The sequence below is a fragment of the Alosa sapidissima genome, chromosome 1 (genome assembly GCF_018492685.1).
Source record: "Alosa sapidissima isolate fAloSap1 chromosome 1, fAloSap1.pri, whole genome shotgun sequence".
Taxonomy (NCBI): Eukaryota; Metazoa; Chordata; class Actinopteri; order Clupeiformes; family Clupeidae; genus Alosa; species Alosa sapidissima.
In genome coordinates this window covers 39,828,068-39,846,427 of record NC_055957.1, presented here as the reverse complement: position 1 = coordinate 39,846,427, position 18,360 = coordinate 39,828,068, and the positions used below count along the sequence as shown (strand labels likewise).

General features: G+C 43.6%; 1 protein-coding gene across 2 annotated transcripts; it reads left to right on the top strand.

Moving 5' to 3' along the window:
- Positions 1-246: 246 nt before the first annotated feature.
- On the top strand, positions 247-17,225 carry galnt7 (UDP-N-acetyl-alpha-D-galactosamine: polypeptide N-acetylgalactosaminyltransferase 7). 2 transcript variants are annotated; one of them, XM_042108582.1, is made up of 12 exons: positions 247-589; positions 1,947-2,377; positions 10,214-10,380; positions 11,986-12,116; positions 12,623-12,702; positions 13,752-13,934; positions 14,951-15,068; positions 15,351-15,473; positions 15,612-15,830; positions 15,946-16,044; positions 16,128-16,256; positions 16,377-17,225. In XM_042108582.1, exons 1-12 carry the CDS (start codon positions 467-469, stop codon positions 16,512-16,514), a joined length of 1,941 nt encoding a protein of 646 aa, XP_041964516.1. In that variant the 5' UTR covers positions 247-466; the 3' UTR covers positions 16,515-17,225. The 2 variants fall into 2 exon arrangements, with proteins under 2 accessions (XP_041964516.1, XP_041964506.1); XM_042108572.1 differs by lacking the exon at positions 13,752-13,934 and adding an exon at positions 13,365-13,547 and having other exon boundaries at positions 248-589.
- Positions 17,226-18,360: the final 1,135 nt, after the last annotated feature.

Below are 18,360 nucleotides of genomic sequence, written 5' to 3'. Positions count from 1 at the left end.
CATGTCAAACACTTACCCTGATCGTGAAACCAAACAACCACAGTAGGACCAAACACGGGGATAATTCACACAATTTGTTTCAAACATGATATTGATAGACCCAGAAGGCCATAACATTTCACAGATTGGGCAAATGACTGTATCCGTGTGCGCATATCCGTGTGTGTGTGTGTGTGTGTGTGTCAGTCAGTTAAAGGGATAACGAGCTGATAAAATGCCATTGTTCAAGGCCCATCAGTACGTCAGCCTGCTTCTCAGAGAAAGAAAAAAAGTTTTGCTGGAAGGGCGGCATGACTAATTGAGGAGGCAAGCATGACTGGCTGAGAGGGATTCGAACCACAGAGGCGCAGCACTGCAACTCAACGAGGAACAGGATAGGGGGCTCGAGCTGGGAGTCACCAAGTAGTCATTGCTAGCTGGTTAGCTAGCTGCTAGCTCCACGTCATATCACCACTATATTTGCAAAATGAGGTTAAAAATTGGATTTATTCTGCGCAGTATATTAGTCATTGGCACATTTTTAGGTTTGGTCGTACTCTGGTCTTCCCTCTCACCTAAAACAAGCGATGAGCCGTTTGGTGGTAAAGTGGTATGTATTTCCATTGCTTACCATAATTCACTATGTTCATTTCACGTATGATAAGTTAGCTGATGGTAACGTTAGCTAACTTAAAAATAAAAATCCTCTGCAGTTCATGCAAGCATTTTAGCTATGGGTGATATGTTGCGAGCTAGCAGGTTAGCCAAATCGTTGTCATGGAGATAGCTGGCTAACGTTAGTATGTTGACATGAACAGCAATGATGTTGACGTTATTATTAAATTGCATTAGCATAGTTTGATATAACATGCTTGTGAATAGGTTGAAACGGTTTAATAGTATTGGTGACATCTGGAGGCTAAACTATTCAGACTAGCTTGCTAACGTTATCGTTAGTTGCCCCTGTTTCTCTCTCTGCCTGGCTCAATATTATCTTACAATTGCTTGGACAGCAATATCATTCAAACCCGGAAGGTTTATGCTAACGCTAGCTCATATGTATGTAATTTAATTGATGTCCAGAAAGCCATACATGTGATAATGGAGCCTGGTGTTTAACATTAACTAATGTTGTCATTTTATAAGATTAAATTGATATCAGGATACCAAATAAAGGTATGATATTTCACTCCTTGCAGCCAGTTAGAAACCTCCGTTTACTAGCAAGCAAGCTAGCGATGGGTTAAATTAGAGCGATTGTAATAATACGGGTTCTGGTAAATTTTGCCAACAAGCAACATTAATGTAATTGAAGCCAACGTTACCTAAGGTGAAGGAAGCTGTCATACAGAACGTCCATAATGGTTTCACGCGATTTTCTTGTTGGACATCTAGCTTGACTAGTTATACTGGTAAAATCAGAATAACTCTACCGTTGCTGACATACGTTTTACCCCGAAATAGATGGTCTCAGAGTTTGAGATTAAAGTAAGACACGTGGCATTCAACTTACTAACCTGTTTTCAAACCAGTGCATTCTTTATTTAGGCTAACTTGCTGAAAGTAACCAGGAAACATTCGTGAGAGTAGGCCAATTGAATGAGCACTGCTGCAAATACTCATTCGTGGGATGAACAGCAAACTGTTATTTGCAATGTCCAACAGTTGTGCCTGCAATGTCAATTTCTTTACAATGTGCATGTCTTCAACTGACATGCATGTAGCCTACTACACTACAGCCTGAAGTACTTACTACATATATATCAAGGCATCTTCCTTATGAAAAGTGGTAGCGTTGGGTTGACGTTAGGACAGCGCAGGCAATGGTTGTGAACGCGTGTCCAGGCATAGGTGATAAGTGAGATAATGTTTTGAAGTATGTTTTGTTTTTAAAGACGTGGATTGCATATTATTATAAATGCATTGTTGCAAAAGTACACTTTGTCACCATCACCTCTGAACCACAGGACTCCAGGGAGGCTGAGCCCCAGAAAAACGACGCTGCAGCCAACCAGTTCAAGCCCGTAGTGCCCTGGCCACATGTAGAGGGTGTTGAGGTTGACTTGGACTCCATCCGGCAGAAAAATGGTGAGGACAAGCAGCAAGCGAAGGCGCAAAACCAACAGAATGTCATCCAGAAGCAGTACGTCACCTTCAAGCCCCAGACACATGTCTACTCGGACCCTGTACTCAAACGGGGCATCCTGGGCAACCTGGAGCCGAAAGAGCCAGAGCCCCAGGGGGTGCAGGGTGGACCTGGCGAGGGGGCCAAGCCGTTTGTGCTGGGAGCAGAATACAAGTCAGCCATCCAGGCCAGCGTCAAGGAGTTCGGTTTCAATATGGTTGCCAGTGACATGATCTCGCTGGACAGGACCATCAATGAATTGCGACATGAAGAGTGAGTTGGTTGTTATACTTTTAGTTTATTTAGACACTGAAAGCAAATGCTCAGTCAGCCAGTGATCAGTTTTATGCATGTAGTTTTAATTTCTTAACTCTCTTATCCTTTCAATTAGAGGTTTTTGTTTAATTGTGTCTGAGGTTTTTGTTTAATTGTGTCTGAGATTTTGAATGAAGTGCAATAGAGCTGTGTCTCTGACTAGGTGAGGCCTGGGAGATGGACTGATAGAACAGGTTTCTGATGTGAATGACACTTACAGTTGGCCTGCAATGCACTAATGCCACGTCTCTTTAGCCTGCACATGGCACGCACTCTGATTCTGGATGGGGAAGTGCATGCTAACGGAATGTACCACGTTGCGGTATTCATTATGATCTGTATTGTCAGATCAAGTGGGCTCATCCCAAATTCAATTCCATTGCATTGTTTGTCTACAACCCACAAAGTGCGAGCGAGATCAGGCCATTTTACTGCGTAGAGACGGATAATCCTCATACGGATCCTATGTTAATGCTGGGTGGAAGAGGAGTCGTGAAGATGGTGTGCACTAATTTCCACAGGATTGGTTTGGGTTTTGTTGTAATGCACTTTTAGCTCAAGTTACTGTAGTCTTTCCGAGCAGTCAGCCAGTGCTGGGATTTAGAAGATCTTCCATGTGAATTTCATTCTGTCTCTCCCGCCTCATAATCCTGCCCCAGAAAAAAACTGCAGCAGTGCTGTAGTTGCTCTTACATAAATCCCTTAGTTGAAATGTGACTGACTAGCCACGTCACCAGCAAGTGATAAGCAGAACTGTGGTATCTAATAGTAATGACGCCTTCGTCTTTGTGATGCAAGCAGGCGGGGCAGGGCTATCTCACACACTCAGACACACAATCTCATTCAGGGCTTTCATGCACACACACACGCACACACACACATACAAATACACTCAGATTTATTTGTCATACACTTACTTTTTCTCACTCAACAGCTGCATTGTTGTGGTTGAATTACATTGCTTTCTGATCAACCTTTATAGACCTCTGAAGATCACCTACAAAGCTACCATCTTTGCCCAAATGAGGAGATCCGGTATCTTGAGTTTTTTTCTATGGGAAAATAACATGGGGATTTTGAATTATTGCATCTGTTAAACTCTTGCGGGGACGAAGAAATCGGAAATGCAGACGTTTTGCTCTACACAGTTTTGTCCTCTGCCTTCGAGTGGATACTGTGATCTTCAGCACACTTTAATCTTTGCTACCCCAGAGCTAACTTACAATGCAACTTGCCATAGGTGTAGTTAGCTTCAATTAACACCCAGATCTCCTTATATAGGCAAAGATGGCTCCCTTTTGTAGATGAACTTCAGAGGTCACTTGGTGTTGTTCTTTTTGAACCAATAAATGTTTATGACCGCAAGCTCCGCCTAAGTGAACAGTACTCACCTGCACAATGCCTGGCCAAACAGTTTTGTGTTTAACCGTCCCGAAGCCGCGACTTGAAGATCTTTCTGCCATGCTGTCATAGCAACCGGTAAATTAATAAGGGATGTCTAATGTTGTCAGGTGTGGCTGTTGGTGGTATTGGATGTGGGATTGGGGATGGAGAGGCTGCATGCAGAGGAACAGATCAGTCTCCCTGCAAGTCCCTTATCAACACCCTGCCTGGCACTCTAAGCTCTGTGCATTCAGAGTGAGAAAGAGATGTGTACATTACTATCATGTGTCAAGATGTCAACCCATCGTCAGCTGGTTTTCACTGATCCACCACGTCTGTATGTGTGTTTTAAAAGTCAATAGATGCATCCTGGACTTCTGTGGATCAGATTTGACTTAATACATAATTTGCATACATGTGTCTGATTACAGTATTTACAGCATTTGGTGATCACACGTTAAGCACACACATACTCACGTCTATCTACATACAGCCACGCCAAAAGCAACAGACTCCACAGGGAAATACAAATAGGCTTTTGGTGGGGAACACTAGACTGGCTCTGGCTGATTGCCAGCCAGTAAACAAAGGCCAGCCCTGTTGAAAGTTCCCCTGTTGTTCAGGGATGTGTGCAAATGTGTGCGTGGCACAATGGGCATTTACGGGGCAGGTAGTAAACACACACTCTCTCGAGCTTGCGCGCACACACACACACACACACACTCACACACACACGATCTCTCTCTCAAGCTCGTATGCACACATAGAATAGAATAGAACAGGCAGAGTTGATTCTTAACTTGGTTTATGGTTCTCCACTGCTACAGCATGTGTTTCTGCTGGGGGTGTGCTGTTTGCTCATAAAACAGTACACTGAGTTATTGACACCCGTGTCCAGCACACAGAGAGTGGCAGATCAGCATGGCCAGGAACCGGATCTGGAGTGTCTATCCAATACGGAAATTCTGCAGAAAGAGTTCTGTGTTGGCATGTACTATATCGTAGCGCAGGGATTCCCAAACTATGAGCTTCCACTAGGGGGTACGCAAGATGAGAAGGGCAATGTCGGAAAAGTGTTAAAAACTTTTTTTAGGTTTTAGGCAAACGGAGGTTTCATCCCCCCGCAAACAGAGTTTTTAAAAACTCCAGCCAGAGTGAAGATTTTGGAAAACTTTGGTTGCACGTTTGCATGTAAACTGACAAAAACAGAGGTTTAGGCAGCCAACGTACAACCTTTAGCCACATTTTCATTTGGCTATGGTGATCATGGATGCATTCAGAGTAGTAGTTGCATTTATGTTGGTGCAAACTCTTTTTGTCTGTTTGCAATTGCATACAGTGTAAAAGACGAAGAGGAAGTGATTTGTTGCCGTTGTTGCTATTTTCGGGACTCTGATTGGCTAACGTGGGCTTGAGCTTGTCGTTACACTGCCACCTACAGGTTTGGCATGCTCTTGACGGTATACACGGGTTAGGGTAAACAAAAACTTTTCTGAAAACTGACAGGTGTGCACAATGTTATTTTCGAAAAGGAGAGGGTGAAATGTCCGTCTATGAAAATAGCCGGCCACGTGTAAACGTAGCCTTAGTGTGAAAGCTCATAGATCAGTTGCACGTTTTGATTTTGTTATTTGTTATCATGTAGGGCGGCTAATTAAACATGATGTCTGGAATGCATCAATAGAATGCGTTTCGTTTTTATGTGTTGGATGGTGGGGGTACACAAGCTGAGTCAGGATGTAGGTGGTGGTACGCGGGGAAAAAAGTTTAGGAACCGCTGTCGTAGAGTATCTCATTTACTGTTATCATTCTTGTATGCAATGTGAATTTGCCATATTACAATATTGATGATATTGTGGTATGGTAAGGTCTTTTCATAGCTGTGCATTTAGCATATTTCAGTGAACTACATGTGGAGGCATAATATGTACAGTACCCTCCAGAATTATTGGCACCTTTGGTAAAGTTCACTAAAAACAGGTATAAAAAATCTTTTGGTGATTTATTGTACTCTCACAATGAAAACAATGAGAAAAAATCCACCCTTGAAGGAAAGCAAATTTATTCTATATAGGAAAAAGGAAAATCTCATAAAGAAATAAATATTTTTAATGAAAACACGTTGCTCATACCGGTTTTTAGTCAACTTTAGCAGAAGTGCCAATAATTCTGGAGGGTACTGTACAGCTGTGTGTGATATGATGGGTTAACCTTTATTGACCTTTTAAATACTGATACTTAAAGATGACAGAATGGATGAGCGGAGTATTTCACCTTGTTCTCTGATGGTAACATAGAAGGTATGCAACGTTGGTCTGTCAACAAACATGCCCAGACACTATTTTGCAAGTCCATTTGAAACCCTATAATTAGGCTGGATAATAAAATGGGCCATTTTAGCAGATATCTAGCGCTACTTAAAAAGTCTGCATACATCTTGATTCATTCCTTCGTCATGCTTGGCTGAATGGCATTTCCAAAAGACCGAAATGTTGAAACGTCATTCAGCCAAGCATGACAAAATAACACAAAAAAGGAAAGAATGTAGTATCTACTTATTCTTTTCAGACTATTGAGGTATGATTGTTACGCCATGTTGCCCATCCCTAGTTCTGTGCACATAGAACTGCCGTCACTTTATTCTCCTTCCTAATATCTGTGTGTAGTACCATATTTGTCCAGTAGATGGAGCAGGGTGCCCATTGAGACATTTTGGTACTATGTTTTTCTCAACTGTCCTGTGAGGTTCATTTGGGTTGTTGTAACACTTTTAAAGTGTTCTGCCTTTTACTAATATAAGAGAAAGTTTTCTAGTAATTTATTGAGTCATGGGCAATAATCATCAATGTATTAAGTTCAATTTACTCAGCTTGACATTCACTATAAAACTATTCAACAGTGGTAGGTTTATATATATTTTATTTGTACCGTCAGGGTGCCACAGAGAAAAGTGAGAACCTCTGTGTAGGTATCTATATACAGATAAGCTTAAGCCTAGCTAACAAACAATCTGCTTTCAATGTCACAGTGAATGTGAATATGTTGGCTGTGGTATGCCATGCAGAGGGCTCTACATCTCTACACTGCCTTTATGACCTTCAAATCTCCCCCTGTGTTTCTGTGTCCTTAATGGATTCCTCTGACAGCAGCAGATATGTTCACCTTTGGCCACCACTGGAGCGCTGTTGCAGGTGAATGGTATGTGGTGGCGGACATGTTTAAACACTCACAGACCTTGCTCTGTTTATGTTGTAGTAAGTATCCTAGTGCTTTTAGAATAGGCCTGATGCACGTGGGCTTCCCACTTCCATGCTCGTGAGTGAAGTGCTGTTTTTGTTGGAGTAGCTCCTATATGCGGCTGCCGAGGAGAAGCTCAGTCGGTTCCAAGAGTGTCGGGTTCTCTCTGCTATCAGTTTACTGGAGGGGACAAAGGACAAGCCCTTGACTTATATTGCTGTTTATATGTGCTTGTGGCTGCCCCTGTTTGTCAAATGTTTTCTATTGAATAGACACCTTTGAGGTGTAAGCCTTTGTTGTTGATCTTGTGTAGTGGTATGCTTGCTTTAAGTATTGTGGGCCTGTGAAAAAGCATTAAGTAGAAAGGAAAATTGATGGCCTAGATCTTCTTGTCACCTCTTCCTCCATAGACAACGTGAGTGAGGTTATTGGTGTAGTAAGGGTCTGTGGCCCAGCGTGTCGGCAGCTACGGGCTGACATTTTCTCCTGATTGTTGGTATTAGGGAAAGCAAGCAGAGCCGTGCGGTTGCTGCAAGCTGTGATCAACAGAGCTCATAGAGAGCCCGCCCTACCAAGATACAAAGGCAGTCTGGAACAGGAAACATGAACACACGTCTCTCTCTCTCTCTCTCTCTCTGTTTCTCTCTGTCTTTCTCTCTCTGTCTTTCTCTGTGTGTGTGTGGGTGTTGTTGGGTAGCAGAGAGTGAGCTAGTTCCTGCGCAGCTGTGTAAAAGCTATGTGTGCTTGAGTTAATCTCACATTCGTAAACACACACACACACACACACACACACACACACACACACACACACATTTGGTCCGACAAAGAGGCCATTTGTGTGGCCTAATGTAATAAAACTCTGGGCTTTGCCAGACAGGACAGCCGGCCCTTTTGGATTCACCCTGCTGAACTCCCTGTGGGGAGTCTGTCAGTTGCCCCCCCTCCCTCCCTCCCTCCCTCCCTCTTTCTTGCTCTCTCCCCCTCTCTCCCTATGTCTCTCTTTGTCGCTCTGTGCTCTCTCTCCCCAGCCCAGCCCAGCCCAGCCCAGCCCAGCCCTGCTAACTTTATACCACACTCGCTGATTTGCATGTAGCCAATGAAGTCTGCCGCATACCACCGTCACATGACCTCAAAATCCAAAAGCTGCCAAGCCTCTTTCTCATGCGTGCGCTCTCTCTCTCGCTCTCTCTCTCTCACTCTCTCTTTCTTTTCCTCTCATTCCCTCTCCCTCATTCAATGGCATGTTTACAATCTGAACTGCTGGAAACACATCTAAAAATAGGCATGCAAGTCACAGCATACTTCAGCGCTCACTGTGGCAGTATTAGCAGCGCTCTTTCTCTCCCTCTCTGTCTCTCTCTCTGTCTCTCTCTCTGTCTCTCTCTCTCTCTCTCTCTCTCTCTCTCTCTCTCTCTCTCCTCTCTCTCTCTCTCTCTCTCTCTCTCTCTCTTTCCCTCTTTATAAGCCCTGGATGCCGTGGCTCAGGCGCGTAGCCTGTTGGGAGCGGCGGCGGGCTAACTTAGTGCCAAGCTGCCAGCAAGTCTGATCGGGCCTCCCTGCCCGCCTCCCTACCCTCTCGCTCAGCCTAGCTCAGCTGCGAGCACGAGGCACAGCAGGAAGTTAGGCAAGGTCACAGCGGCTCACAGGAAGCCCAGAGCAGGGCCCACCATCTTCCTCTGACTCACAGATGGCCCTCGCTAAGGGTTGTGTGCGCGTGTGTGTGTGTGTGTGTGTGTGTGTGTGTTGGGGGGGGGGGGGGGGGGGGGGGGGGGGGGTGAACGGTAGCAGTGAGTTTCTTTGTTTATGCACATCCCCATTCCAAATCCCATCTTTTTATTGTCAGGTGCTCCCTTTAACCATCTGCTCATTTGCAATGCAGCGGGCAGTTAGAATCCGATTGACGCAAAGTGCGTCAAAAAACACCGCCTTTCTTCGCTCCGGAACTGTTAATCGCAGCGAGATGAAACCTTTATTGCGTGACAGAGCAGAAGTGGGGCTTTCCAAAGAGACTACACACTTGTCTGTACGATCAAGTATGAAAATGAAAGAAAATCATGAAATTAAATCAAATTGCATCATATTTACAGTCTGTACTTCTCTGCGTTCACCTGCGCACCCATTACTCTCGTTTGAATTACTCGCGAACCCTTGATCGCATCAATATGGCAAGCATATCAGATGAAAGGGGCGACACAGGGCTATCCATTGGTGCCATGTTTATCGATCCTTCTGGCTTATAAAAACAGACGAAGTGACTGCAAAATAATAACGTCATGTACACAAACCAAGATGCACACCCATTACTCTCGTTTGAATTACTGGCGGACCCGTGATCGGATAGATATGCCACGCATGTCAGATGAAAGAGGAGACACAGAGCTATCATTTGATACCAAGTACATCATTCTGGGTTATAAAAAAGACGAAGTGACAGCAAAATAATAACTTCATATAGCTGGACTTACCCCATGTTTTTGTCTGTTCTTGTGGCAAAGCATGTTTATAATCCAACGCTATCGTGTGTTTCTCTATGGCAAAGCATGTTCATAATCCGGTTTTGAGATCCTAGCACATTCCTGCATGGCATCCAATTCAAGGCTCACATTGCATCCCAATTTGTTAAACAAAGAAACACCTTTTTTGCCTTTACTTTGTTCCTGGCAATCCAGTAAAAAGTTGAGAATCATTATGAGTGCATAGGCACGCAGGCTAACATGCAACCTCGGGTCAAGTCAGGTCAGATCAGTTTGTGTCAGATATGGAGCGCAGAAAGATCATTTTTCATCACTAAATAAAAAGTGGCATTTATTTCCGTAAATCACACACCACATATTTCTGTAAATTGCTCAGCCCCAGAGTATCCCTCCAACATGGCAATTATATTGTCCGATTCAGGACAGTCTGCCCTACACACACATCTTCGAAATATAAGATTTTTTATAATACGCTTTTTATATTTTAATTCTTTAAAAATCTAAATAAAATCAATGCTAGTACTAATACATGGAATGATCTGGATAGCCTAGACTCGCTGAAAAAAACGATATATAATATGTGTGTGTGGCACTTACAATGACCAGAATAAATCCTTATGAATAAAGGTAGTGAAAATGCCCTAAAAACAGCTTAGGGTTCTAAGGATTAAAAGCCTTCTTTCTGTCCCTGGCCTGGCAGGTGTAAATACTGGCACTATGACGAGAACCTGCTCACGGCCAGCGTCATCATCGTCTTCCACAACGAGGGGTGGTCCACGCTGATGAGGACGGTGCACAGCGTCATCAAGAGGACCCCCCGTCGCTACCTGGCCGAGATAGTCATGATCGACGACTTCAGCAACAAAGGTATGCTTGGCAGTCTTCTGTTTTTCCTCCTCCCCTTCTCTTGCCCTCCCTGCAGTGTGCTAGCTCGGGGTGTAACGGTCCATCTCTTCCTTTTGTGGTTAGCTTGCCTGTAAAACAATGCCCGCTCAAATCCCTTGAGTGCAATCTCTCTCTGAATTAGCACAGATAAGGCGAGCACTTTGGAAAGGTCTCTCTCTCTCTCTGTTCTGTGTGTTTTTGTGTGTTGGGTATGAGATACAGTTTGCCTGAAAGAGGTAGTCTATCTCACACATGAAGTTAAGTAACTTTGTTCTTGTTTTACCACGTGACCTGGCATGTGTATTCGCACTAGTGTGCTGAAACACCTCCAGGCCAGACCAAGCATTCATTTATTTAAATTGTTCTGCCTTGTAAAATAAAGGTAAAATAGCACATAAGATATGTGCGTAATATGCAGCCACTGTCACCTCGTCTTGAGCTCCTCTCAGCACTCTGCCTATTGTCATGGTAAGGCCATTCAGGTAGTGGGTACTCGTGGGAAGAGAAGACATCAGTGAGGTGTTAGCCCATCCTCTGCTGAAGTGGCCCCACTGTTGTGCTAAACTCAAGCAATAAGCCCCCAGAGGCTGTAGGTTCCAGTTGTTCCAGTTCCAGTTGATGTTGTAAGAGCTAAGGGCGGTGTTAGGCACGATAAGAAGAGGAGGCATTAGGCATGATCCCCCCCCCTTAACCGCTCTAAAATCACTGGATCCTACGGCATTGCAGGGCTTATTGCTTTTTTAAAACAGTTACTACATATACCTGACAAGATTCCATAAAATAAAGGCACAGCAATGAGAAATGCAATGATCGATAATCATCCTTCTGAATCAGAATGGTTGCCAAGCAATGATGAGACACTGGAACTTTAACTTTTGTAGGCTATACATTTGTAACCTGACTCTCGCCAGATGAATTTCGTTCCGCCTAGCTCCACTCATCCATCTGGGATCGATCCATTGGAGTGGTGCTTCAGAAGGCTGGGCCTTATCAAAAATCCTTGCATATGATTGGATAAGCCACTTGTCCGTCATCTATTGACGTGCTACTTCAACCACTCACATCGAAGCCAACCTGTGACGCTGAGAACAGTCTCACAGTCGCTTCTACGCTACGTCACATCTATGAAACTCCCGCCCTGCGTCCTGATTGGCTCTACCATAAAATCTGGTGCAAGAGTCAGGTTAATACATTTGTGGTTGAATTGGGTTTTACAATGACATTGAACAGGAGCCAGCCAATAATAATCAAAGATCGGAACGATCCGTTTTAGAAAGCTATAGTTGCTGATGTACACACAGGCCCTATATATGTTAAACCTCAAGAGAGACTAGTCAGTTTAGCAAGCAGCTGTAGTGCTAGCTAACATGAGGTGGGACCTGTCTGATTGCTTCCCATGTGGGGAATGGCAGCCTACATGGCGTGTTGATCCTCCATGTTATCATGAGGTGTTTGTAAAGGATTTATTTCTGCAAAATCACATGCACTGAGGAGCACATTTCTGCTAAGTCCTCAGGCAGTCAGCCAATGTCTGTCTGACTGCACTCATGCAGTGTATTAATTCTCTCTCTCTCTCTCTCCCTGTAGTTCATCTAAAGGAGCGATTGGAGGAGTACATAAAGCAGTGGAATGGCATGGTGAAGGTGTTCAGGAATGAGAAAAGAGAGGGACTGATCCAGGCCAGGAGTATTGGGGCTCGCAAAGCTACTCTGGGCCAGGTCTGATCTGACTCCTCTTTGTGTGTGTGTGTGTGCGCACACGCTTAACCCACAGTGAAACACAATGCATATCTGGGGATCATCTTTTGCATCTTGTTCACATGTTGTTATTACGCTTACTCAACAAGTGCAACTAGGCTGCCCAGACCAGTTTTCAGTGTTGCAGTGTGTTGGAATTGAATGTAAAATATGTACACCTACACTTCACAAAGAAGGGAGACAGCAAAATATGTCTTGAACTTGCGCACCAGGATTGTGCGTCTCCTATTTTGCTTGCGCGCCGGTCATAGTGCCACATCACACAACTGCAAAGCAGACATAAATTAGCCTGTACTACCTTGTAAGAAATAGTATGGTATATTAGGCATCAAAAGGATTATTGCCTGGATGTTTAAAAGTGGTAATATTAGCAAAGCCTCTGTCCTGAAAGCCAGCTAGGCTCAGGCAGCCATAGTTCACCAGTTACTTCATCATGAATTACCCCCCCCCCCCCCCTATACACACAGGTGCTGATCTACCTGGACGCTCACTGTGAGGTCAGCATCAACTGGTACGCTCCACTGGTGGCCCCCATATCTAAGGACAGGTATGGCACACCCACTCACTCACCTTGGGCTACCCACTCACTCACCTTGGGCTACCACGGTCATGATGTGAATTTGTTCAAAAGAAAACTGGGGGTAACAAATAAGGATCAGAGCCCAAAATTTTAATTTTCCCCAGATATCTCTCATTCAAATGGCCAGTGTGGGCGGTTTCATGTCTATTTGGTTGATCAGGTTTCGTTCAGGTTTTGTCCTTCTGAGGTGTAATCTCATTGTCTGTATTTGCTGAGGTGATTTGTTTAATATGTACCTTTTGTCTCTTGCTTTAATGTGACATTGTTTCACGTTTCAATGCCATGAATGCCATTACAATATGTTTACAGTATAGCCCACTGTTTGATGAAAAGATGAATGCAAGTAGTGAAGAACTGGTTTTAAGTGTGTTCAATATTATTTGCCAGCATTTATTTACCACTGTTAAATGCAAATTTACAGACCCATATACGTACTGGATTGAAATCCCCTGTGCCCCTGTTAATTCCTGCCTGTTTCATTCGTCTAACAAGTTTATTTAAACCCAGGTGGAAGAACCAGACCAACGTCTCGCCCTCCCTCGCCTCACTGCACAGTGAATGTATGTGTGTGTGTGTGTGTGTGTGTGTGTGTGTGTGCATTGAGCTGCTGTTGTGGTTAACATTTGCAGAACGGTGTGCACGGTGCCACTGATAGATTACATAGACGGCAAAGACTATACCATAGAGCCCCAGCAGGGCGGCGATGAGGACGGTCTGGCCCGCGGGGCGTGGGACTGGAGCCTGCTGTGGAAGCGTGTGCCGCTCAGCAGCAGGGAGAAGGCTAAGAGGCAGCATAAGACCGAGCCCTATGGGTAAATGTTGGTCACGCATGTCCATCTAAACACATTCTCTCTCTCTTCTGTCTCTTTGTTTTTGTTTTTTGCCCCCTGCCCCCATGTGTGTGTGTGTGCGTGTGTGTGTGTGTGTGTGTGTGTGTGTGTGTGTGCGTGTGTGCGTGCGCATGGCTCATGACCTTCATCCGCACCCCACCATCCCCTCTACACTCGTGGCTTCAGAACGGTGTGCACGGTGCCACTCATTGACTCCATTCACGGCCTCAAATTCACCATTGAACCTCAGGGGGGAGGGGACAAGGATGGCTTTGCCAGAGGAGCATGGGACTGGAGCATGCTCTGGAAGCGCGTGCCGCTCACTAACAGGGAGACGCAGAAGAGATTAACTAGAACCGAACCCTATCGGTAAATCAGCACTACACCGCTGAGCCAAAGGGAGTGAAAACCACACCTGAGCCCTAAGTATGTGTGTGTGTGTGTGTGTGTGTGTGTGTGTGTGTGTGTGTGTGTGTGTGTGTGTGCGCTTGGGCCTCAAGTGTGGTTTGTGGTCCCTTTGGTGGTGGCCCCCTTCCCCGCTTTACATTGATTGTTTTGTCTGGTGACGGAATCTTCACTGACCTCAGCTAGCAGCTTATGGCTACTAATGTTGTAAGACTGCCTCGCTTGTGGCACTGCCTGCTTTTATCTTGCGCAGAAAGGATGGAATCATATGCTTCTGATGGTGTAGTGCAAACACAGCACTACCACTTTGGAGGGATTGTAGGAAAACAATTGCTAACATAAAAATTTAATCTGAGGTGATGACAAAGCAGTTATTCAGGGCGTGAAATATTTTATCTGGATTTTTTTTTTTTTATCATGCAGTGAAATCTGAGTAACCACCTCTTTCCTTTGTAAATTTGACTAGGTTTATTTTAATCCATACTTAGGATATAATGGCCAGCCCTGCTCTGCAGTTGTCCATCATAATACTACTTTTTAAGATTTAAGCCTTACTTAAGTTTACTCATTTAGACTATGCAAACTCAAATACAGGTATTTCTACCTAAGGTAAAATAGAAAGAAAAGTAGCTCTGCATGCAGCTCTGGCATAATTCCTTTTTCACATACTCACCTCACTCAAGTTGTCTGTCACTCACTCACTCACTAACTCAATTGGTTTTACTTGTTACTAAGCAACTGTAATCTCTTCTGACTCTTGTACGTAATGTTTGTGGGCATAAAAAAAAAAACACTGCAGTGCTGACTAAGTGTTTGTGGCTTTGTGAGATCCTGTAAAAAAAAAAAAAACCCTCTTTCTTCTGGTGCCACTCTGGTCTTTTCCTCTGTCGATTTGTGTCAGTCCATGTATGTGTATGTGTGTGTATGTGACGACAGGAGGAAGCCTCAGCATCTGACGTGTGCCTGTGTGTCTCTCTCAGGTCCCCTGCCATGGCAGGCGGGTTATTTGCCATAGAGAGGGAATTCTTCTTTGAGCTGGGGCTGTACGATCCAGGCCTTCAGATCTGGGGAGGAGAGAACTTTGAGATATCATATAAGGTATACAAAAGTGAATGAAATGACTGTTTTTGATGAAATGGTTGACTTTCAGTCAGGCCAGTGTTTGCGCTGAAGTATTTATGTATTTCCGTATCTTACCACCAATGGATGTATGTTGACACTTGATAAGGTTGTTCCTTGGTGATATAAGTATTTAAAAACAGTGTTCTTTTGTTGTATGTATGGAGTGAATATGTATTAGTATAGGTGATGTACAAGTCAACAGGCATCTGTAAAATGATTTTAAACAAGTCTTCATGGCTTACCCTGTACCCTGTGTAGATCTGGCAGTGTGGTGGGAAGCTGCTCTTTGTGCCATGCTCCCGTGTGGGACACATCTACCGTTTGCAGGGTTGGGAGGGCAATCCACCCCCTGCTCACGTGGGGTCATCCCCAACACTTAAGGTCAGTGCTTACCTAAGCACAGTTGTCTAAACTCTTCTGTGACTGTCCGCACTGCAGTTCATCTTACAGCGCCAATCAGTGCTCTCTGTCAGGTTTAGGTGTCTGAAAGATGTCCTCTGCTCTGTTGCTTCCCTGCAGAACTATGTGCGTGTGGTAGAGGTGTGGTGGGACGAGTACAAGGACTACTTCTACGCCAGCCGGCCTGAGACTCTGACACTAGCCTATGGCGACATCAGCGAGCTCAAGAAGTTCAGAGAAGAACACCGATGCAAGAGCTTCAAGTGGTTCATGGAGGAGGTTGCTTATGACATACCCACACACTACCCTTTGCCTCCCAAAAATGTGGAGTGGGGAGAGGTGCTGCCCCTTATACCTTTCAGTTTTAATCACAGTCATTTTTATTAAAGATCGCTGTAGCTGCCGAACATATACATTTGACTTTGAATCATCACATCACTTTGCTTTTCCTTAGATCCGAGGCTTTGAAACCAGCTACTGCATAGATAGCATGGGTCACACTAATGGAGGTGACGTGGAGATAGGGCCCTGCCACCGGATGGGCGGCAACCAGGTATGCAGATGTGGTGAGAAGGGGCATTCTGTACAGCTAGAGGTTGCTTGGCAAATCACAGTTTCCCTATCTCTTTCTCACAGCTCTTTAGGATAAACGAGGCCAATCAGCTGATGCAGTACGACCAGTGTCTGACCAAAGGTCCAGACGGGTCTGCAGTTTTCATCACACACTGCAACATGAATGAGCACATGGAGTGGAGATATTTCAAGGTGGGTGATCACCAAGTCCCTTTGTCAATACCTGTCAATCAGGCAATCACATCTTTCTCACACACTAGTTAGATTACTCTGGTGGATCAACTGGTTTTTTTTTCTCCTCCCCTCCTATAGGATCTTCACCGTTTTACACACATTCCGACTGGGAAGTGCTTAGACCGTTCTGACATACTCCACAAGGTTTTCATCTCTGAGTGTGACAACAGCAAATCTACTCAGAAGTGGGAGATGAACAATATTGTTGCAGTCTGACACCAAAACACAGCTCGGCAGGAGTGCATCCTTTCTCTAAACATTGGAACATGTGGATTTGCTTTTTAATATATGTACTTATGAATTTAAAAAGGGTGTAAATAATTTGACAGAGAACTGGGCAGTCTCCATCCCAACCTGGCTCAGACTGCTGATTATGAGGATGTCCACTCTATTCTTCTCTCATTGTAGATGTTTACATTCAAAATGCACTCCTCATTGCCATATCTTAATGAAAGGATTTGGGTTTTTTTTTTTACTTCGACTTTCCGGGGTCTTTCTAAGGGTTTTTGTTTTTTTTTCCCTTGAATTTGGGAGTTGCAAGTGTTTTGACTTTTGATTCAGAACCACTTATTTTTGTCCCACTGTTCATCACTGGAGAAAAGTGATGAGTATTTTTGGAATTATTTTTTTCATACTTAAGACTTAACACTGGATTGCTATGAGGACTTACTGACATTGTAATGACGATGCGGGTCACAGGCACAGTGAAACGTCAGAGCTCGAAACTGGATTTTTCTTTGCCTCAATTTTAGCTGTGGTGAATCACTGAAATCAGAACATGGAAATCATGGGAGTATTTAATTGAAACTCCATTTTTAATTGCACAAATTGAGCTTTTGGGGAAATGGTTTGTGAGCAATCTTTGACTCAACATACATATTAGTGGGGCTGTTAAGCTCAACGATCTTGCTTTTTATGAAAGAAGCATGAAACTTTCAGGGTTTGTTCTTGATGACCTAAGCTTTCATTTTAGACCTGGAGGCATTCTCAGTTTGACCTCTGAGGTCAGATAGAGGTCATTGACCTCTGTAATATGTTGTGACACTACAGGTGAATGGGCTAAAAAAAATTAAATAATAGATATCATCATGAAACTTTCTCAGTTGATTACTCATGTTAAGCTAAGAAAAAAATGTATTGAAAGTTTTTTAGATTTTAATGTTTAAATATGCAAATTAGGCCTTCTCATTTAAAAATGCGCTAATTTGCATACATTTAAAAAAAAACTATATCAGATTGTCTGATAAAGCCAGGCTCAAAATATATATATATATTTTTTTTTTCATTTTGTTGTCATATGAGATGGGAAAAGAATTACTGAGGGGTTTACTGACATCTACTTCTATTATCCTGTAATTCACTTGTACCACTATATGACATTACCATGTTGTTAGTCGCTTTGGTTAAAAAGCGTCAGCCAAATGTAATGTAATGTAATGTAATTTCTAAGCCTGAAATTAGAAATGGGTGTATCTTAGGATCTAAATGTGATAGAAATGTAAACTAAATATGTTTTTCCATGTTTCTGGGCCTGAGGAACTCATCTATAGCATTGATAGCACTCTAAGAGGTCAACATTGCAGTGAAGATCACTGGAAAAAGATCCAGTGATTGAGCAAATCCAAGTACAAATCAATTTCACCAAACAATTCCAAATATGGACATGACTACAATGTGGCCCTACTTGAACTTCAGCTCCAATCAGAAACTCAACTTGAACTCCTACCACAAATCCCCAATGTAACATTTAACAGGTAACATATCAGCATTCTAAAATAGTACAGTGAAAGTTGCTGTAGAGGCCTTAGCTTTTGATGATGATTTTTAAATGGACTTCAAGAAAAGATTCAATGCAATTTATTTAATTGAAGAACTGAGTCTGCTGTTTATCGCTCTGTACTGTTGGACAGTCAAAGGAGAAAGTGAGAGAGAGAGCAGCACACAACCTTTTAGGTTCCCAAGTGCCTTCTGAAACCACACCCATTGCCCCACCCTGTACCCCAGAACTGTGGGAAAATAAGATCCCGTTTACACGAAGGGAAAACGCAGATATTTCAACGTG

Bases quoted from the DNA above. Each gene is read 5' to 3' on its own strand.
- galnt7 (XM_042108582.1), top strand. From the start codon at position 467: ATGAGGTTAAAAATTGGATTTATTCTGCGCAGTATATTAGTCATTGGC. The intron at 15,069-15,350 runs GTATACAAAAGT...TACCCTGTGTAG, and splicing joins ACTTTGAGATATCATATAAG to ATCTGGCAGTGTGGTGGGAA. The intron at 15,474-15,611 runs GTCAGTGCTTAC...GCTTCCCTGCAG, and splicing joins GGTCATCCCCAACACTTAAG to AACTATGTGCGTGTGGTAGA.